Raw genomic sequence first — 23896 nt, forward strand, 5'->3', positions numbered from 1 at the left:
TGTGTGTGTGTGTGTGTGTGTGTGTGTGTATTTATCGCTGCTGTCGTAACAAAAGCATCTCCATTTTAGTCATTTTTCAGTTTTGACATATTTTGAAAATCCCTGTTGTTCTTTTCATTGTGTGTAAATTTCATGATTCATGACCCGAAATGACTTGGAAAAACTTCTGGTTCCATTGACTTCCATTAAAAGTGAAGTAGGTTTTTTCCTTCTCCTGTAAAGTGACCATTCTGGAGATTCGAGGTTTTCGTCCAACAACAGCGACATACATATCTCTTCAGCTCCTTCACGCTGGCTCTTTATTATTCTTTATTCTGTTTACTGTGTTTTTATTGTGTTTGTCTCTCAGTTTAACAGTCTGTGTTTGTCCGGTCTGTCCAGTGTGTTGCCTGTGTGACTCCCCGGGACTGATTCCTGATTCTGATTCTGACTTAAGTCGCTTTTAGAGCCGAGAGGAAGAAGTTCATCCTGTTAAAACATACAGACATAAACAAACAAGCAAGTCATTAACATGCAAGTCGAAAACACATCAGATGCTGTGCTCCTTTAAGAAGATGTGGGGGCGTGGCCTACGCGCCTATGGGCGGGGCGTCAGGGGCTTAAAAAGTCATGCAGCGACACTGTGCAGCCCACTGCCCACAGAGAGAGTGAGAGGGAGTGAGAGAGACAGGGTGAGAGAGAGTGAGAGAGACAGGGTGAGAGAGACAGGGTGAGAGAGAGAGGGTGAGAGAGTGAGAGAGACAGGGTGAGAGAGTGAGAGAGACAGGGTGAGAGAGACACACACACAGTGGAATAGAACGATTTGGATCCAACAGCACAGCTCAAAATGTGAGTACAGCAGCCCTTCCAGCTTCATTTGACCTCCTTCATCAGTTCTTTTAGCAGAAAGGTTCTCAAAAGGCTGACAGCATTATAGTAGAACCATTTTTGGTTCCCTAAAGAACCTTTCAGTTGATGGCTCTTTAAAGAAACGATGTTTGTACATGACCTGTGTGAGTGCGCAGAACCTTTCTAAAGCTTACAGAACCTCTACATAGTGTAAAGGTTCTATACCAATTAAAGGATCTTCCTAGAACCCTGTAGCAAGGCCAGGAACCGTCTAGGAACTTTCAAATAGAAATCCTACAGTTTCCTATCCTAGTTAATATATGTGCTATAGTAATATCTACTGTATATTTTAGCAAAAATGGTTCTGTTGGTTCTCTTTACCCCTTACCCCTAACCCTAACCCTGCGCTAGATATAATAATATATAATAATCATTTTTACACCGGTTCTTTAAAGAACCATGTATATAGGTCTATAAATGACATCCATTTCTAAATGGTGCATGCAGGATTACGAGTAGACACTCTTGGCAAATAAAGGTTCTGTATCGTACCAAAAGAAGTTCTATTTTTAAAAGGTATACAGAACCCTTTCTTAAAAGGTTCTTAATAGTATTCAGCAGGTTCTGTCATGGAGAACCATGAAAAGAAGCATTTATACATTCAGATTGGTTTTTGGAGTGATCACCGTTCTAAATATAACCACCACTTTTTCCAAAGAACCCTTAAAGAACCATTTTTAGTGGAACACAATTGAGCTGACAGAATCTGTGCTGAATCGAGTCTCGTGTCTCAGACGTTCTGCTGTAATATATTTTATTCACCAGTTCAAATCGCTCTCTGTCTCCGCGCTCGGGCTGCGGCCAGACTAACAGTGAGGCAATGAATGTTCTGCTTAATTCGGATATTAAAACAGATTAATCAGTAATGAAGAGTCGGTGAGGCTGGTCGTTACCACTGTCCATGCCATCTAAAGCCTCACGGGACCCTACACACCCCCTCACTCCTCCGCCTCTGTTTTACGACCAATTACTGCCCAAATAAGTCAGTAAGTGATACTTTATTAGTCCCACAAACGGGGAAATTCCACCTCCGCGTTTAACCCATCAGTGCAGTGAAACACCACATACACACTAGTGAATAGACACACACTAGGGGGCAGTGAGCACACTTGCCCGGAGCGGTGGGCAGCCCAATCCGCAGCGCCCGGGGAGCAGTTGGGGGTTAGGTGTCTTGCTCAAGGACACCTCAGTCATGGACTGTCGGCTCTGGGGATCGAACCGGCGACATTCCGGTCACAGGGCCAGATCCCTGACCTCCAGCCCACGATTCACGACTTCTGAATACATTCAGAAACGAAGTCCAGCTGCTTTACTGTGGGTCCGAAAGGCATCATGTGGAATCAGAAACATGTTTTTGATTATACTTATGAATTTTACTTGTAGTAGTGATGATTAACTCAGTTCTTTGGCCTTAACCTTCTGTTTCTAATGAACTAATTGCTGTTTCTGTACATTTATTCAGGATTATTATACCTTTACCAAGGAAATCGTCACTAAAATAAAACGTATGTGTTTGTATTTATGTATAATTCAGCACTACGATTCAGAAGTTAACCTTTTTTGGCGTTTTATGGTTTCATGTGACATAATATCTTGTTAACATTGTTCTATTCAATATTATTTGATATACTGTAATTATGTATTCACAACATTTTCAGCCAAAGTTCCTGCCTTGAGATTTGACATATGATGAAATCTGTAGATAGACACAGGTTTCCCATTTTTCAGTCCTTTTAGTATCACCTCCAGCTCTGTTTATCGCTCCTCATGTCCAAGATGACAAGCGCATTCATTATTTACAGCTTCCTAGGAGGTATTTTAAACCTGTAGAGGATTCACATCATATTAGAGCCTCTTTATGCATTTATCTGCACCAGAGTTGGGTTTTCAGTGCTTCATAACTATTGATTTTCTCTATGGAGATCAATAAAGTTATCTTATATCATCTTACCTCACTGACTAGTAAGGCTACACACATTCCTGAGTCATGCTGCATTCAGGAAGAGCTTTTTTGTTAATATTGATCAGGAAACTAAACATGCTGTTTAGTTGTTACCAGACACCCTGAAGACGTCTCCAAAGCAGGAATCATAGACATTTTATAGATTTCATTCTTTCTTCACTGCAGTGAATGCGAGAGTTCTGTTAGAGCACGTGAGTCTGGATTTGTCATTATGTGGACTTTCAGTGCTTTTTTAAGTGATTATTATTAAGTGATTATATTTCCTGAAGGAAATGCCTCTAAATTGGGTCTCTGAACTGTGTAGCATGAGCTCAATAGAAGTCAGTAGCTGTAATGGAACTGTACACACATATAATATTCATTAAAGTTTGAACTCTCCTGGTCAAATTCCACATTTTGCTGATTTTGTAGGTGAAAATGAGTTAAAACATCATCTTAAGACTTTAGATTAATTACTTTTAAAGTTACATTACTTTAAGTTACATTTACATTGTACGCTTTATTTTTACATGTGACAATATGTGACATTCAGTAGATAAACAGTACCTGCACATTACAACGTGAAGAAGTGTGTCTCTGTAGAGAGGATGGGTAACTTGATTACACGTAGAAACACACATTTGTAAACAAATAGCACTGTTGCCAATATCCTCCACATATACATCTCTCTCTCTCTCTCTCTCTCTCTCTCTCTATATATATATATATATATATATATTTCGCTGTTATTGGAAGAAAATCTCATGTCTCCAAAATGGTAACTTTACAGGAGAAGGAAAAAACATACTTAACTCTTAATGTAAGTCAATGGAACCAGAATTGTTTCCCCAGTAATTTTGGGTCATTTCTGTTGGTCCATTCACCACAAAATTTGTACGCCTCATAAAGAGCAATAGGTATTTTCAAATTATGCCAAAAACTGAAAAATTGAGATACAAGGTTTTTTTCCAACAGTAGTGATATATGTGTATATATATATATATATATATATATATATATATATACTCAAAAGTTTGGGGTCACTTGTTATACTTGTTATAATAATAACTGTTATACAGTAATTATTTACACAGTGTAGATTGAAATGTATTTAAATTAGATGCCAAAACTTTAACCAACACTTTTTTCACAGTTCACTGTATTTTACAAACAGCAAGTTAGAACATGGTAAAAAAAATACAATATTTATAATAATTTCATTTATATGTATAACATAATAATGGATGTTAATAATAATAATAATAATTAAACATTTTCTGTTTATTGGTATTTTTCCTCACAAAAACAGCTGATTAATTAATGAGATTTGATCCAAAACATCTTCCAGTTTCATCGTAGAATCATTTCATACACACAGAAATTGGCTTTATATGAATGAAATCTGTGACCCAAATCTTTTGAGAGTATATATATATATACACTGTATCACGAATGCCAGAACAAAACCTCATAACTCCAAAAAGTTAACTTTACAGGACAATGAGAAAAGTTTTGTTAATGGAGGAATAATGTTTTTCCAGGTATTTTGGACCTGATTATTTCAAGAGTTTTTCAAGGGTTCTTTAGTAAAGGCAATGTTTATATATAGAACCGTGACCCCTCAGTAAACCGCTGGATCAGTGGTTCTTTTCCTGGGTGAAAGATGATTCTTCATGACAGAATTTCAATGTCAAATATTGAACCTTCTTAATTTTTCTGTATAGCAACAAAAAGTGTTCTGAGTTGTTTTTCCAAGTCACAGAGTCTTTATTTGTACTATGTAGATCCCTTTTGGCTAAGAGTGTTTCAATTAGTCAATCCTACATGTGCCATTTATGAATGGATGTAATTTATCTGCAAAGTATTTGTTGCAAATACCATCTTATTAATGGTTCCTTTGCTCGCACCCACAAGGTTGACCACCAGGGACCGTTGGCGAGTGTACAAGACGGGGTGCCTGATGTTCTTCTTGGCCGTGGTGATGCTGACTGTATTTCAGAGCGGCACGCTCAGCTCTGAAGATCAGCTCCAGATCGAGCGGCAGCTGCGGATGGAGACTCCAGGGGAGGAAGCCCTGCAAAAGATGGCATTTTACCGACATCCAAAGAGTTTCTGGAATAAACAGCAACGAAGAGTGCAGGCCAGCACCGAGGAACCACAGGTCATGCTGAACAGAGGAGCTAAAACCTGGGACATCACCAGCTCCAACTGCAGCGCCAACCTGAATTTCACTTCTACAGACTGGTTTGCTGGTTTGGAGGCTAATTTCCAGCAGTTCCTGCTCTACAGGCACTGCCGATACTTCCCAATGCTACTCAACCACCCAGAGAAGTGCTCAGGCGACGTCCACCTGCTAATGGTCATCAAATCTGTCATCTCTCAGCACGACCGCCGGGAGGTCATCAGGCAAACATGGGGCAAGGAGCGGGTGATAAACGGCAAGAAGATCAAGACCCTCTTCCTTCTGGGCACCTCGTCTGTAGAAGCGGAGCGGGCCAACCACCAGAAGCTTCTGGAGTTTGAGGATTACATCTACGGGGACATCCTGCAGTGGGACTTCATGGATAGTTTCTTCAACCTAACCCTGAAGGAGACCCACTTTCTGAAATGGTTCTCCACGTACTGCGGGAATGTCCGATACATCTTCAAAGGGGACGATGACGTGTTTGTCAGCGTGCAGAACATCCTGGAATACCTGGACAGCAGCGCAAATGTGAGACACCTGTTTGCTGGAGATGTCCTCTTTAAGGCCAGGCCCATCCGGAAAAAGGAGAACAAGTACTACATTCCACAAGCCCTGTATAACAAGACCTACTACCCTCCCTATGCAGGAGGGGGCGGATTTTTGATGGACGGACTGATAGCCCGGAAGCTCTACTTGGTCGCCGAGACTCTGGAGTTGTATCCCATCGATGATGTTTTCCTCGGAATGTGCTTGGAGGTTCTTCAGGTGACGCCCATAAAACATAACGCGTTTAAGACTTTTGGGCTGGTGAAGAATAAAACCAGCAAGTTGAACAAGGAGCCCTGCTTCTTCAAGAGCATGATAGTGGTACATAAACTTCTCCCTCGGGACCTCTTGGCCATGTGGAGACTGGTCAGCAGTGACCTGGTTTGTGCCCAGAAAGTGGAATCTTTATAGCGACAGACTGGATGGGTAAAGAGGGACTTTGGAGAACTTCTGAACATTGAGCCTCGCTCAAATAAACGTACTCCTGTTTTGAGGAGATTTTAAATTATGTACTGTAGCAAACGGGAACAAATGCTGTGTGTCGGGGGCCAAATGTGTGGAAATGCGAAAGCTATTTATGGGAAGGTCGTAGAGAGGGACATTTTGCTGCTAATAGTGGTTTCACTGAGTACTGATTGTTGAATGTACTAGGGCTGACCTGATCATTTGAATACCATAGTGTTTGTTTAGCCTAAACTACAACTTGTTTCATCAGGCCTTAAAAAAAAGAAATGTACGGAAAATATTTAAAATAAGCATGGATAAGCAATATTGCATGGAAACACTATTCAGCGCAGAGTTTATGACGAATCATGGGGTGTTCACTCTATATAGCTGGGCTACAGAGCTACTTTATCTTCTCAGTGCTGCTTTTCATATAAACAAAACCCTAGCAAAACCTTAGCAACCACCTGGGATATCGTAACGGCCTAGCAACACCCTAGCAATTGCCTGGGACACCATAGCAACAATCTAGCAATGCTTTAGCAACCACCTCACAACACCCTAGCAACCACTTGGCATACCACAGCAACAATGTAGCAACACCCTATCAACAAACTAGCAGCAATCTAGCAACCACCTAGGATATTATAGCAACTCTCTAGCGACACCTTAGCAACCACCTGGGATACCAGAGCAACTTTCTGGCAACACCCTAGCAACCACATGGGATACCATAGCAACAACCTAGCAACACCCTAGCCACCACCTGGGATATGGAGGCAACACCCTAGCAATCGCCTAGCAACAGTGTAGCAACCCTCTGGTATACCCTAGCAACCACTTATTAACACCCCCCGGGAAACTGCTTAAGCTGCACGGTCACTCTGCATTTTTTTCAGGACGTGCACTTTTCTACCAACAAATATTCAAAGCCTGTAAGCTCCTGTTCAGGTCAGCCCTAGAATGTACATAAAAAAGAGAACATGTTCATAAATCATCTCAAAACATGAGAAAACAAAGCGTCTCTACCTCACTAATTTAGTCCGGAAGCCTGAGTCGGTGAACATTCCCAGCCTTGTTTACTGGAGTGTGTTCTGTGACGTCCACTGCCTGTCGCTGTCTGTTGGGTAATACTAATGCGGTTTAAGTCCTGAAAGGTTTAATGCGCCCAGTTCCGCCTGGTCTGAGCCGGACACGGACCGCTAACAGCATGTTTAACTGTAAATATGAAAATCAAATAAAGGCGAATGATATGAACTGTGATTTAAATGTGATGACACTTCAGCTGAATCTGGTGGAGGCTGTACTTTAAAACTGTGAAATAAGGACTGCTGGTACATTTAAAGTCAGGGGGTGTATGACGTGTCGGGAGTATGACATTTAATGTTCCTTTAAAATTCGCACCTTCTTAATCCAGATTGTTTAGGGTGACAATGACTTGAAATTACTCACAATACATAAATCGAGAAGAATGTGGAAGTGAAATGTGTAAATAAAGGTTTAAAAATCACTCCGGGGTGTTTTTTTTCTCTTCTTTGGTCAGATTTTGACACTTTGGTGTCACTTTGAAACAAACTGAACTGAACCCCCACTGAGGAGAAGGCCAGTGTGCATTTAGACCTCCTGAGATTAATATTTATTCCAGTTGATATTTGATTTGATTGGACTTATTCACAGTATCTGGGGCTGAATTCACAGAAGTGTCGTAGAAAGAAAATCTTAAATGTCTTTCTTAAGAAAAAAATGTGTTCTTCAAATAACTTCTTAACTTTTTTCTTAAGAATAATTTTAAGAACAGGTGATATTCTTGAAAACACGATGTTCTTAAATGTTTTCTTAACATTACGACAGACTCACACGTGCCTTAAGCTGTAAGAGTCGACAGTCAATGATCAAACGTAAATTAATTATCTATCATAAATCACTGATCAATTGTAAATCAATGATCAATCATAAATCAATGATCAAACGTCAATTAATGATCAATCGTAATTTAATGATCAAACATAAATTAATTATCTATCATAAATCAATGATCAATCGTAAATCAATGATCAATCATAAATCAATGATCAAACGTCAATTAATGATCAATCGTAATTTAATGATCAAACGTAAATTAATTATCTATCATAAATCAATGATCAATTGTAAATCAATGATCAATCATAAATCAATGATCAAACGTCAATTAATGATCAATCGTAATTTAACGATCAAACGTAAATTAATGATCAATCGTAAATCAACGATCAATCGTAAATTAATGATCAATCGTAAATCAACGATCAATCGTAAATTATTGATCAATCGAAAATCAATGATCAAACGTCAATTAATGATCAATCGTAATTTAATGATCAAACGTAAATCAATGATCAATCGTAAATTAACGATCAATCGTAAATTAATGATCAATCGTAAATCAACGATCAATCATAAATTAATGATCAATCGTAAATCAATGATCAATCATAAATCAACGATCAATCGTAAATCAATTATCAAACGTAAATCAATGATCAATCGTAAATCAACGATCAAACGTAAATCAATGATCAATCGTAAATCAACGATCAATCGTAAATTAATTATCTATCATAAATCAATGACCAATCGTAAATCAATGATCAAACTCCGCCGCTGCCTCTTCTGCTCCTCCACCTCGTTTCCTGCTTTCCGCCGTCACTCCAGTTGTTTTATTTTCCCAGGAGGTTTTTTATCCTGTCGGCTGTTTCTTCCTCCGTCATCTCCGGATCATCTGAAATATTTTAAACACTTGGTTTGATGTTTTTCCTCCATTTTGCTCCTCGGAGTGGATTACAAGCTCAGAACGGATCTCGTTGTTTATGGTAAGCTGGCAACACAGAGCCACCATAAAAAAACAATAACAATTGTCTTAAGGGAATATTTAGGGAATAATTCGGATTGTCTTAAGACAGCGCTGAGAACTACACTTGAAAAATGAAACTACATTTTTTACAAGAACTGCATTTATGAACTTTCGGCTTCTTATGAAGAAATAACTTAAAATCTGTTTACGCAGTTTTTTTTTTCTTCAATGTTATGTTTATAAACTTTTTCAACATAACATGCATATAACATACTTAATAACATTAAATAAATAAATAAACCCTTTCAATACACAAATATTTATGATGACCAGCACATCAAAATAGCTCTGACCAGAATACTTGAGAGATCTGACCGAATATCGTAGAAGACATTTGATTTTGAACGTAGTGAGTGTGTCAAGTAATCTGGAGATCCATCCATCCATCCATCCATCCATCCATCCATCCACCCATCCATCCATCCATCCATCCATCCATCCATCCACCCATCCATCCTCCACCGCTTAGCCAAGTCCAGGTCGCGGGGGCAGCAGCCTATGCAAAGAGGCCCAGGCCTCCCTCTCCTCCGCCACCTCCTCCAGCTCTTCCGGAGGGATGCCGAGGCGTTCCCAAGACAATCGAGAGATATAATCCAAATAAAAACACGTTCCAAAGCAACTCTGTGCCAGGTTGTGTCACGATTGGCTCCTCCCACTCCTCCATGTGCTTTTCTGTTTACTTTTCATCCTCCATGTGCTTCTTTGTTTGGTTTCCTCCCGGTTCTGCCCCTCGTTTCTTGTCTCCACCCGTTTTCCACCGGTCTTGTGGACCCTCGTTAGTCCTCTTGCGGTTAAGCCCTGTGTCCTTAGTCCAGTCTAGTGCTGGCCTTTGCCTGATCGTGTTTGATGTATGCTGGTTTGTATGTTTGATGTAAGGTTTGTTTGGTCTGGCCTGTTTGGGTTTCTGTGTTCCTTGTCATGTCTGTCCCGGTCATAATAAATGTGTCTCGCGTGTCTCCGCACATGCGTCCGCCTCAACATCGCTCCTCGTCACAGGTTGCTGTCGAGGGTTTTTATCTGTTCTCCATCCTAATAAAACACGTTTCCTTACGCAGAATTAAAAAAAACATAAGATTTTTCTTAAACTTGTCGGAAATATGAATTTTTTAATTTTCAGTCCAAGCAATAAACACAATGGGTCTGTTTACGCAGTTTTGACGAAGACTCTGACTCACCAGGGTTCTCCTATCTGGCGTTTGTTCTTCGGTAGAACAGAACCTGCAAACACTCAAGAGCGCAAAGGTGAGAACAGTTCTGCTGTTTAAGAGCACGACATGAACCTGACCTTTTCTTAGAACCTTTCTCAAGAACACGCTTGAGAACTAACTTAGGATGTTTTCTTTTAGGTAGAACCATGAACACTCATAGAACAATTTTCATGCATAAATGGTTCTCTGCCTGGCGAGATGGTTCTTCAGACTGATGGGGAGTGGGCCGTGTACGTAAAGATTTTGCTACTGATACGAAGTCAAGCTTGTAACGATAGAAAAAAAACCCTTTTTGTTGCTATCTAGAACCATTTTCAATTAGGTTCTACATATTACCATGTACAACAGATTATGTATTAACCTAAAGAACCTTTTTGGAATGCAACAAACCCGTTAAGCATGCAAATGAGTGTTCCTGTGTCGGTACAGAACCATCAGTCCTCGTTCGCTCACCATCCATTCTTAAGATTTAATTCCTTCTTAAACCCACGTACGCAGTTTTTACGAAGAATCGGACTCACGGGTGTTCCTTATCTGGGGTTTGTTCTTGGGTAAGAACCGAGTCGACACACACTCAGGAGCACAGAGGTGAGAACACGTCATGAACTTTTACTTAGAACCTTTTTCAACAACACACTTAAGAAAGACAGAAGATACAGGAGAACGAGGAGGTCTTATCACAAACCAAGGCACCCAATCAGAACAGAGCTCGTTTACATATATCAGTCTTAAAGGTACAGCCTGTTTAATTCTAAAGGACACAAGGTCATGTAAAATGAACTATGATTGTTTTTATGAAATAAAATCTCATAAAAATAAAAAATAAGGTAAAATCCAGGATACGGGCCCTGTAACGCTGTTCAGATGGCCTGGGATGGATGGAAATGGGTTAAAGTAGTGATAACGACACACACCTCACTGAAGCCTCTACGCTAAACAGTGGAACAGCGTTGATTAACGGTACGATGAGCTCAACAACCGTGGAAGCTGGTATCACACCAGCTGTTTCCTCTTCGTTCAGACCCTCCGTGTCGCTGTTTGAGGGCAAAGACAGGCTCGCTGGGTCAGGACCGGGCGGATGAGTCAGAGGAACCAAACGGAAAAGTTTGTAAAGGCCTGCGCTGAACGGACTTGTTGTAATAAATCAAAACTGCTTATTTATCATTAATTCTGTCCTAATCGCTCTTACAGTAACTGTTACGTCTTATTGGTAATCCTATCGCTGCCCTTCACCGCTGCATTACAATCAGTCATCACAGCAAATCCGTGAATCATTTCTGATTCGTAGTTCACTGAAAGGAGTGGAGAAGCTGTGGCCAGCGCCGTTCACACCACAGCAGTGTTTGTAAACACATTTCCAAAAAAAAAGGTGGGACGCTGTGCAGAACACAACCAATCAAATGTTGAAACTGAGGAATTGTACGGCTTCTAGAAAATTGTGTCCATTTTGAACTTAATGCCAACAACATGTTCCAAAAAAGTTGGGACGGGGGCCTGTTTACCACTGTGTTTCATCACTTCTTCAACATTTCGGGGGTTCCTTTTTCATATTTTTCATTTAATGATGGTTCAAATGTTCTCAGTGGTGACCGGTCTGGACTGCAGGCAGGTCAGTTTAGCGTCTGGACTCTTTTAATACGGAGCAGTGCTGCTGTAATACATGCAGAATGTGGTTTGACTTCGTCTTACTGAAATAATCAAGAGCTTCCCTGAAAAAGACGTCGTCTGGACGGCAGCAGATGTTGATAAAACATGTTTATATCATTCAGCTTTAATGGGGCCTTCACAGATGAGCAGGTCACCCAGGCCATGAGCACTAATGCCCCCTAAACCATCATGAATACTGGCTTTAGAACTGAGCACTGATAACAAGCTGAGTGGTCTTCAGCCTGGAGGACAGTGTCCATGATTTCCTAAAGAATTTCAGATGTTGATTCGTCGGACCGCCGGACACTTTTCCACTTCCCCTCAGTCCATTTTAAATGAGCTCAGGCCCAGAGAAGGTGGCAGCGTTTCTGGATCCTGTTTATATTTGGGTTCTTCTTTGTGTTTTAGAGTTTAACAGCGTTTGTGGATGCAGTGATGAACTGTGTTCACAGTCAGTGGTTTTCAGAAGTGTTTCTGAGCCCATGCAGTGATTTCCACTACAGAATCATGTCTGTTTTTAATGCAGTGCTGCCTGAGGGCCCAAAGATCACGGCCAGCAGATCCTGGTGTTCAGCCTCGTCCCTCACAGACAGAGATTTCTCCAGATTCTCTGAGTCTTTAATGATATTCTGCACCGAAGACGATGAAAAGCAGAAGCTCTTTGCTGTTTTATGTTGAGGAACGTTCTTCTTGAGTTGTTGCTCTATTTGATGGTGCCGTCTTTCTCAGAGTGGTGACCCCTCCTCCTCTTTACTTCTGAAAGACCCTGTGTAACGGGGAGCGAGGAGGTGGACGCATGTGCTGAGATAAGCGAGATTTAGTAGGGGCAAATCCAGGGTCATGGTCAAAACAGTCCAGGATCCTATAGCCCACACGGACAGATCGGGGGACAGACATGACAAAAACCAGAATCAACACAACGAACCGAGACATCAAACAAGGCAAGGACAAAGACCAGCAAACGCCAAGGCCAAACACAGGGCTTAAATAACAAAGGGTAATGAGGGGCAGGTGAACACAATCAGGGGTGGAGTAACCAAACAGGGGGCAGGACTAAACCAAAACAAACGCACATGGACAGGACTGGGAGGGGCCCATCGTGACACCCTGCTGCCAATCAACCACCAGGTGTTTTTTAGCAACTCTTTTGTGGCCCCGTCTCAACTTTTTTTGGAACATGTTGTTGGCATCAAATTCAAAATGGGCAGATATTTTCTTTATACCATCCTTCTACTATTCCTTTATATGTATGGTTTGAAGGATCTGCATATCATTGCGTTTCTTTTATTTACATTTTGCACAGCGTCCCAACATTTTTTGGAAATAGGGTTGTAGAAGAGGAGATATTTTACCATGATTTGGATTTTCTGTCTTGTTTTGAGGAAAGAGGAGCCAGCCTATGCATTTTTGACCTGGATAAAAGGTCAGTGCAATGCTCAAATCTGCCTACATAGAATATAATATACATATAGAATTCACTTCATGGGACTTTTATTGTGTATAAAATAGCCAATCTGCTCACCCTGATTCCTCGTTTTCTTTCATTTAGACTCCGGTGCTTTTCTGGCATCTGTTCTCTGTCCTGTTTCCCTGTCCTGAACGGTGAACATGCCCTCGATTTCCCTTCCTGCCTGTTATCTGACCATCCACTCTGACTGGAAATGCCAACAGAACATATCTTCGATCTGCCGCAGAGACATTCTTATTTAGCCACTGTAGAGCAGCTATTTCGGTTACCCAGACTGCTTGATGAGGTGACTGTACGGCTGCTGGTCCACCCCCAGACCACCCAGACTACTGTCCTGCTCAAACTGACCCTGCGTGGACACAGACTTCTCATTTGGAAAAATAAACATAAAGAGAAGCCAAATCAGTAAACTGGACTGTGAGTGGGAAAAACGAGAGATTAAAGAGATTAAATTTTATTCCACTTAACCGCCTGGAAAACGCTGAGCAAAAAGCCAGAACCCTTTAATCGTGCACAGCGTTCATGGTTCTAAATACAATCATTCCCTTTACTGAAGAACCTTTGAAGTACCAGCTTTGTAAGAATGTACTGTTGCTTGACTGAAGAACCTTTTTTGGTGCAAATAATGTAGAAAAACAAAAATCAACAAAAATGTCTACACACATACACACACACACACACACACACACACACACACACACACACACACACATTGCTGTTTTTGGAACAAAACCTTGTATCTCCATTTTTGTCATTTTTCAGTTTTTGACATAATTTGAAAATACCTGTTGTCCTTTAAATGTTCTTTAAATTTCCTGATGAATGGACCGAAAGAAACGTCCCAAAATGACCTGGAAAGACGTCCGGTTCCATTGACTTCCATTAAAAGTAAAGTATTCCTTCTCCTGTGAAGTGACCATTCTGGAGATGCGAGGTTTTAATCTGACAACAGCGAGATATAGATATATATATATATATATGTGTGTATATCGGATCCTGTCCACACCTGTATTTATCACTATGCTACTCGGTAAGGTTCTAGTAATATGTTAGCACTAAGCTAACAGCCATTTTCTCCTATTAAAAACCCTCTTGAGAGGCTCGTATCCCACAATGCCTTCCTTTTATCCACATCCCCTTAAAGGGCCCATATCTTTGAGTTTTCCTCTTTACAAACCACCTTAAATTCCTCATTTGCTGCATTAATAAATGAATAGAGACAGGATGGAAAACGGTTAGAAATGAATTGTGACTGTTTGTGGTAGAAACAGGCGGAAACGACACGAATGGACATCAGGGAGGAAATAAGCTGCAATAAGAATGTAGGACATGATCTTTTACAATAAAAATGAGCTAAAACGACAGACACGTGTTTTAGTTCCTGGAGATGATTAGACTGTCTCTGAAGGTCTAACAGGCCCTGAGGCTTACGGACAAAATCCAAGCCTCTCAGTCTCTGCTGCTCCTAGTTTGAATCAATGCCGCACACTCTGGTCCATGTTTATGACACCAATATTACAGGTGAGCTCCACGCGGACTGAGGTGAGCGTGGTGATGTAAGTGTGCAGGTAGCTTTAAATAATCCCGGATGCTCATCTGCTTCTTCTTTGTCGCCTGCCTGTGTCGGCCAGGCCGGCCAGACTGCAGCAGGGAGGTCCCAGAAGATGTGACAGCAAACAAACAGCCGGCGAAACCCAACTGTTACCATCTCTTGTGTATTGAGAGTAAACTGCCCACGCCTTTGAAGTGAGACACACAGGATGGCGTGACAGCGGCCGGCACCGTCCAGCAGACTCACTTCAGAGCCTGAGACCACGGCGTTCCTCCAAACGCTGTTTGTTTACAGCTCTGTCTTTATAAACCTCTTTAAAGAGCCCATATCCTACATTTACTCCTTTACAAAACTCTTTAAAGAGCCCATATCCTACATTTACTCCTTTACAAACCTCTTTAAAGAGCCCATATCCTACATTTACTCCTTTACAAAACTCTTTAAAGAGCCCATATCCTACATTTACTCCTTTACAAAACTCTTTAAAGAGCCCATATCCTACATTTTACTCCTTTACAAAACTCTTTAAAGAGCCCATATCCTACATTTACTCCTTTACAAACCTCTTTAAAGAGCCCATATCCTACATTTACTCCTTTACAAACCTCTTTAAAGAGCCCATATCCTACATTTACTCCTTTACAAACCTCTTTAAAGAGCCCATATCCTACATTTTACTCCTTTACAAACCTCTTTAAAGAGCCCATATCCTACATTTTACTCCTTTACAAAACTCTTTAAAGAGCCCATATCCTACATTTTACTCCTTTACAAACCTCTTTAAAGAGCCCATATCCTACATTTTACTCCTTTACAAACCTCTTTAAAGAGCCCATATCCTACATTTTACTCCTTTACAAACCTCTTTAAAGAGCCCATATCCTACATTTTACTCCTTTACAAACCTCTTTAAAGAGCCCATATCCTACATTTTACTCCTTTACAAAACTCTTTAAAGAGCCCATATCCTACATTTTACTCCTTTACAAACCTCTTTTTGTATTTGTTTAAATAATCCTGGATGCTCATCTACTTCTTTGTCGCCTGCCTGTGTCGGCCAGGCCAGCCAGACTGCAGCAGGGAGGTCCCAGAAGATGTGAGCACACAAACAGCTGGCGAAACCCAACTGAGAGTAAAATATCCTACATTTTACTCCTTTTACAAACCTCTTTAAAGAGCCCATATCTATAACATTATTTTCATACTTTGTCAAACCCTGATTAAAAAAAAAATCTGTGACATGGCCCTTTATCTGCTCCACAGCCGAACTCATCTGGCCACCTGTTAAGGATATTTGGTAAACTACTTAGACTCAAACTGAAATTTACCCAAGGTAAATGGTGCTTTAGCCACTCTGAGAGACTAAAGATACGTTCAAGATACGTTCTACTAAAGTAACTGCTGGCCAGCAAGCCCTCCAGCAGGAAGCCGAGTGGAGTTTGGCCAGAAGCAGTTAGGAAGTTTAACTGGGGAAGTGCATTTGTCAGCTGTGGAACTGCCGCTGTACTGATTCATATACAGCCACGTTTCACAGACAACAATGTTTCTTTTTGCTCACTAAAGTTGGCTAAACAAATGACTGAATGTGTCAGGTCTCACAGTGAGTAAAGGGTTAAAGGATTAAAGGGCCCATACCCTACAGTTTTCTTGCATCTTATATAATATATTGCCAAAAGTATTCGGTCGTCTTGCTTCACACACATATGAACTTGAGTGACGTCCCATTCTTAATCCATAGGGTTTAATATGATGTCGGCCCACCCTTTGCAGCTATAACAGCTTCAGCTCTTCTGGGAAGGCTTTCCACAAGGGTTAGGAGTGTTTATGGGAATTTCTGACCGTTCTTCCAGAAGCGCATTTGTGAGGTCAGGCACTGAGTGTCTAATAGAGTGGACAGTGAGTGGACACAGTGTTTAAAAACTCCAGCAGCACTGCTGTGTCTGATCCACTCGCACCAGCGCAACACACACTAACACACCACCACCACGTCAGTGTTATTGCAGTGCTGAGAATGACCCACCAAGGAATAAATTAAATTAATAACTGTATAAAGCATTATTTACTTTAATTCTTTAATCAACTGTGTAAAAGTACCTGCCAACATTTGGAGCGCTGTCCATATCAATATTTTAAGCCTCTCTTTAAGCCCTGAAGCCTCTGTGACGTGGTTTCCCCTCCAAATGGAGAAATGGCCCATATGTTTCTCAGGTTTAACGTTTGATTTGTTGTCTTTGTGCTGTTTGTAATTAAATGTAGGGTGTAAATGAATCTGCACATCATTGAATTCTGTTTTTATTTACATTTTGCACAACATCCCAACTTTTTTGGAAGCTGGGTTGTAAGTATGAGGGTTAAATAAGGATCAAGTGCTAAACAAGACACCAGACAAATCAGGATATTTACATTAATCAGTCAATCAGACAATCAATTCCTGAATCAGTCCGCCTTGCCATGCTGTGCGGTCTGCTTATTGATAAATCTCAAAGGGTTTTTTCTCCTGTTTGTTGTTGAACGGTTCTAAACACATTTAAAGGAGCTTTAGTTTAACAGGTCCAGTACTAGAGCTGGTGCTGGCGCTGTGCATTGTGTTGGGCATTAAGCTGAACTTGACACCGCACACCTATTGATGCTATTCTGAGCTGATTGTTTTGTGAATGGATTAACATTCAGAACAATAGTCCTCACAGAGACGTCCCAACTGACCTCCTTCATCTTCTCCACCAATTAACTTAACTTTCTTTGTCCAGCGACTGTATTAGAGAAACATCTTCACTCTGAAATCCGAGCTGTTTGGTCTCCATGACGACTGCATTTAGTTCAGTAGCTGTTCCAGAATATCAGCTCCACCTTCATCATCTCATCATGAACTCCAGATCAGAAAACAGCGTCACACAAACATCCTAACCGGACTAAACCTCCTAAATCCTGTCCTAACTTTAGGATGAACCCCAGCAGGGTCCTGTTTAAGGCCCGTTTCTCTGGTTCTGAGGCGGCTGAGTCAGGCGGCGTAGTTCACTACCAGCATAATGAGCTCCATTTATTCCTACTGTAAAACGCGGCTTTCACTGGGAGACGTTTTTCTCTTCTAACTCTGCGTTTTAAACATCTCAGACGCTGCCGACTCGAACTCCACCGCCCCTCTGATCACCTTCCTGTGTTAATGTAGATGATGGAGTATTACAGTGATGGTGGAGAATAATGAGGAGGCGGAGCTGAACGGGTGTCTGTTTATTAGGAGGAGGAACGTCAGCGCGCTTGGCTAAAGCGTTTGGGAAATGGAGACTGAAACTGTGGAACGGTGACGCTCTGATAAACCTCAGGGGGCGACTCTGATAAACAGCAGGGGGCCACTCTGATAAACAGCAGGGGGCGACTCTGATAAACAGCAGGGACGATAGGGAGTTTCTGTAATAGGACGCCAGGAGGATTAGCAGATGGGAGTCCGTCAGCTGTGAACTGGCCACCACTCTGAAGGTCTGCTAAAGCTGATAATTACAGGGCAGCCCCAACTCTGCAGTGTAAGAACGACCTGAGGAAACACGAACCGTAATTCAGGTGCCGTTCCTTACAGGTGAATGTAGGTGTATTGTGTATTATTGGCTGAGTGTAGTGGTTTGTGCTCTTTGACGTCATGAATGTACATGATGTGCTGTTATACAGTTTAATAACTGAAGTTCAAAACTAAAACAGCACCGTTAAAATGTTTTATTCTCTATTGTTTTCAGCAAATAACTTCTATATTCTTCTATATAAAAACACACAAACTATGTGTGGGACGCACCCGTCCCCTGGGCCCCGACGATGATGGCCGAGAGAGCTGTCAGGAAGGCATGCCACACTAAAATTGCAAAACAATTACTAAATAAAAACAATTACTAAAATTGCTCCATATTAGGCCATTCATTTTGAACTTGTTCAGGAGCGCCCTCTAGTGTCAGGCGAACCTGGACGACACTGCAGAGTGGCAATTCTCCGCTACACCTTCTCTGCCAGTAGATCCATTTCACAAAAACAGAAGCAGGTGAACAAATTCCACTGTTGCTGGTGTTTGTATCACTTGAGCTCAGCATGGAAAGGTGTGTCACATTATCTTTGATGTAGTTATGAACACTGAAATTCAAAGATGTGCCCAGTACAGCTGGACAACACCAAACACATAACAATGTGTTAGCCCAGCGGTCGGCAACATGCGGCTCTTTTCCTGCCCTGTGGCAGACAGAGCTTCATGGAATGGGTTTCCATGGCCGAGCAGCTGCATCCAAGCCTTACATCACCAAGCGCAGTGTAAAGCGTGGAATGCAGTGGAGTAAAGCGCCGCCACTGGACTCTAGAGCAGTGGAGACGAGTTCTCTGGAGTGACCAATCACGCTTCTCCATCTGGAAATCCGATGGACGAGTCTGGGTTTGGCGGTTGCCAGGAGACGATGCTTGTCTGACTGCATTGTGCCGAGTGTAAAGTTTGGTGGAGGGGGGATCATGGTGTGGGGGTGTTTTTCAGGAGTTGGGCTCGGCCCCTTAGTTCCAGTGAAGGAACTCTTAAAGCTTCAGCACCAAGAGATTTTGGACAATTTCACGCTCCCGACTTTGTGGGAACAGTTTGGGGACGACCCCTTCCTGTTCCAACATGACTGCGCACCAGTGCACAAAGCAGGTCCATAAAGACGTAGATGAGCCAGTTTGGTGTGGAAGAACTTGACTGGCCTGCACAGAGTCCTGACCTCAACCCCATAGAACACCTTTGGGATGAATTAGAGTGGAGACTGTGAGCCAGGCCTACTCGTCCAACATCAATGTCTGACCTCACAAATGTGCTTCTGGAAGAACGGCCAAAAATCCCCATAAACACTCCTAACCCTTGTGGAAAGCCTTCCCAGAAGAGCTGAAGCTGTTATAGCTGCAAAGGGTGGGCCGACATCATATTAAACCCTATAGATTAAGAATGGGGCGTCATTGGGAATATCGTGTACATGTAAATGAGCTGGTTTTTGTGACATCACAGAAAAAATGAATCCAAAACAGGAAGTTTTTGCAGCTAAGTTTCCATATATGGACTGTATGGACTGAAGAGTTAAGGGCATGTGTTGAAACATGTTAATATAGTAGATAAAACTCTTTTATTTGAAGAAATTGGGGAAAATTCAGTTTTGCACAATATGGGCCCTTAAAGGTAAAGTGTTCCTAGTAGTGTTGTAAGGCTTTAGTGCTTTGGTAGAACATTTGCAGCAATGTTTCGTGGTCAGTTTGTCAGCAGAAGTGAGGAGGAGTTTGACTTTCAGTCCAGTCACATTCAGTAGTGGTAAAAGACGAGTATGTCTGTTTTATTATGTGTTAGACACAAATCCTAGTGGTTTAAGGTGGGTACACTGTGTTCACCTGTCTGTCACACAGACTACACGCTGTAATTCTGAGCTCTGGAGCGCTTCACAATGGAGCATTGTAATGCGACCTAATCAGCAGTCCTTCTAGACAAGACTTAAATCAGCTGAGATAAAGCCAGAGTCTGTCCAGCCAAGTGGCGGTCCTCTCTGTCAGAGTTAAAGGGGAATTCAACCCATTTTTAAAGTTTTAGTTTTCAAAGTTTAAGTGGGTAACGCTCTGTTCTAGATAATTTTACAGAGTCAGAACCGTTCCCAGTGGTAGTGATGGGAACCAGACGTCCCTCTAAAAGCTCCTACAGAAAGTTCCTACATGAACTGGTTCTGAATTCACTGCCTGATGACTGAGACGCTGTTTTATGAGAGTTTAGAGAACTTCAACTCCATTCATGGTGGAGGGAGACATGCAGGGCGCTGTGCGGCAAAATAGTCCCCAAAGAAAACTCATTATTCCAGATTTTCCACTGTTTTCCATCATCAGCATTCCATATAAGCTCAGAAGACTCGTGTAGGTTCTCTGGTGGTTCTGGATGGTAAATAAAGTGTCTGTATCTGTGTTGTAGTCATGGCGACGCCTGGTTCCCATCACCACCACTGTAAAGACGTCTGAACCGTTTCACCCCAAACCCTCTGAACCTCTGATTACACCTCACACACTGATATTATGCAAACTTGGGGAAAAAATTCCCCTAAAACTAGACCAGGAAAAGGATTTTCTCGCTTTTCGTTTAAGCATTTCCCTGAACAGATTAAACACAGGGTTGTGCCGATGCACATGAGGCCTAAAGTTACTTGTTTTCTGAAAGGCCTTCAGGAACAATACCAGACTGAAACGTCTCCGAGTGCTGAACGAGTGCTGAAGGTATGGCTGGGCTGACAGACGAGAGCCAACTGATCCTTAAAAAGCTTCATTCAGTGAGCTTTCGGCAGCCGGCCGGGCTGTCAGCGAGCCACAGCCTGGCACTCCAGCGGGCACGGATCAGCCTCCAGCCCCATTTATCATGCCACCTTGAGCACACAAAGCCCACCATTCAGCCACAGTCAAACTGATGACAAGACCAGCCAGGCTGTCTGTCCCATACACATTTCCTTTTTATTTGTTTGAGAAACGGCAAGTTCAGTCTTCCCGTTGCCCCGAGAACACGAGGAGCACCAACCTCATAAATAAAGACTGAAGCAGAATTCTGTGGGACGAAATCCATTTGAATCAGTAGATTCTATCAAATTTTCTAAAAAATAAGGATTGCTTTTATCCCTTAACTGGCCCATATCATGGAAAACCACATTTTATCCTCTTTCTTGGAAACAAAGAGTTTGATGTGGTGGGAAAACGTTGAAGTGTGAGAATGCACTGGAAGCTGCAGGAACAGCCTGTTGTGAAATCACTGTGTCTGTTAATCCACCCAGTCAGCCTACAGTGGTTTGGCCCCGCCCCTTCGCGCTGAAGTTATAAGGAGTGTTTCGGTGTGGACTGTTTTGAATGAGGTGCAATATAGTACAGCCAATCAGAACAGAGCTTATTTACATATATCACAGCTTGTTTAATTCTACGGCGAGGCAAGTTCATTTGTAAAGCACCGTTCATACACTGAGGTGATTCAAAGGGCTTTACAAATGAGAAAATCCAGAGATCATTCAAATTCAGATTTTGAAAAAAGGTATGAGAACATCCATCCATCCATCCATCCATCTTCTAAGCCGCTTCTCCCTCAGGGTCGCTGGAGCCTATCCCAGCGGTCATCAGGCAGAAGGCAGGATACACCCTGGACAGGTCGCCAGTCCATCACAGGGCAGACAGACAGACTGACACACCTAGGGGCAGTTTACCATGTCCAACTGGCCTGACTGCATGTCTTTGAACTGTGGGAGGAAACCAGAGAACCCGGAGGAACCCCACGCAGACATGGGGAGAACATGCAAACTCCACACAGAGAGGTCCCTGGTCACCCGGCCGGGGAATCGAACCCAGACCCTCCTCGCCGTGAGGTGACAGCGCTACCCACCCACCACCGTGCCGCCGGTATGAGAACATTAAGAACGAAACGAGGTGAATGGAGCAGCGTTAGAGGGGAGAAGTACAGTAGAGCTAATGGTTTAAACTGGGCTGAAAGCTGCTCAGGGCTTTTCTAATGCTCTCTGTCCACTGGGTCGGGTCCATTTAAGAGCAGCACAGTATCTAAACCAGGGGTCTCAATAAGGTCCAGTTAGAGAAGTTCCTCAAGTAAAGATCCAGAACATCATCATGTCTAACCTCCATGACTCAGTGCCATATACTGTTTACTGAAGCGGCCGAGTAGGAATTTCAGCATCTTATACAGTCGACAGCCGAATATCCGATCAAATAAAGTCCAGTCTTTTACTCCCACTGGGACTCTTGCCTGCAGGATAGAGAAGAGAGCTTAAAAAAGGATCATGTGAATTAAATTATGACAAATTGGGTTCATAAGGAAAAATGCAGACCGGCCCTTTAAAGCCACAGTTTAAATGTTCAAGGGGAACTTTTTTAATTTTTCAAAATTAATGACCTTTTATTAAATTATTAATCTGACTTCAGCTTCGTGTAAGACGGTGCCTAAAGTTAATCTATTAGGAGAATCTACACGGATTAAGGAACGCTATAACTCACCGCTGCAAAGCTTTAACCATCACTGTAAATAACTACTGCATACAGTTCAGACCCCCTGAATAGACTTTAAATGAAATCAGCTCAATATAAAGCAGGAGGAAAAGCAGTCACATCACCAGGTTCTCTGGGCCTCATTGACCACACGACCACATCTACACATAAACATCACACAGACACGAGCGTGGATCACTGCGTTCCCTCCGTTATATGATCCATCCCACTTTCTGAGAGTGATATTCCTGAAACAGTGGAATTCTGGACAGAATCTTTCTTAAACCGCCGCTCTGTAGTGGTACTGAACGCAGTCCAGCAGCGATGTTGATTGTTGTGTCTGGACGGCATGTATATCTATGACCACAACGCGACGCATTACACTGTAGTTTAAATGAGCTCCTGCCACCATCAGGTGAAAGGTAGGACTGCATCGTACTGGCTGGACGTCCACTCTAACACACTCTGAGTAAACTCGGTCCACGGGCTGCGTTTGGCTCTGTGGCCAGACTTTGACGCCCCTGCTCCAACTGAACACCAGCAAGATGGAGCATCAAGAGTTTAAGTGCTCTGAACTTACAGAAGTAGTCCTGTTGTGTTTGAGAGCTCTGGACTAATTTCAATATCTGCAAATAAGGGCTTGGACTGCTCACTACTGGCTATAACACAGCACTGCTGACCACTGTGGAACGACCAGCATGTCCAGCACTGTTTACTGACACTCCGGATGATTAAAACAGCAAAAGAGATATGAATTTGATTTATTAATGTCTGGACAATATGGACGCAATATGTTTTAAATATCAAAGTTTTGGTTTTATATAATTCACAGTCCCAAAAATACAGACACGAAACTCTTTTTAATGTCGCCCTAAATCCGTTTCAGGGTAAGCAGGTCAAAGAGTTCAGGCTCTCGGGTTGAACTGAGCGCAGCTGATGTTCTCGAGATATTATTTCAAATGAACTACATTCAGATTCTAGTTTCACACTACAGTCTAATTCAGATGGCATTTTTATGCTTCCATACTGGAGAAACTGGGCATGATGTGAGAACTGGGGGGCAGCCGTGGGCTGGAGGGAAACCGGCCCTGACCGGAAGGTCACCAGTTTGATCCCCAGGGCCGACAGCAC

At 42.2% G+C, this 23896-nt stretch overlaps 1 protein-coding gene across 1 annotated transcript; it reads left to right on the forward strand.

Annotated features, from left to right (window-relative positions):
- The first annotated feature begins 673 nt into the window (after positions 1–673).
- Positions 674–7515, forward strand: b3gnt7 (UDP-GlcNAc:betaGal beta-1,3-N-acetylglucosaminyltransferase 7). The gene is made up of 2 exons (XM_017681793.2): positions 674–828; positions 4745–7515. Coding segments are annotated over exons 1-2 (1230 nt in total). The 5' UTR covers positions 674–826; the 3' UTR covers positions 5973–7515.
- Positions 7516–23896: the final 16381 nt, after the last annotated feature.

This window comes from Pygocentrus nattereri, chromosome 15 (assembly GCF_015220715.1).
Source record: "Pygocentrus nattereri isolate fPygNat1 chromosome 15, fPygNat1.pri, whole genome shotgun sequence".
Taxonomy (NCBI): domain Eukaryota; kingdom Metazoa; phylum Chordata; class Actinopteri; order Characiformes; family Serrasalmidae; genus Pygocentrus; species Pygocentrus nattereri.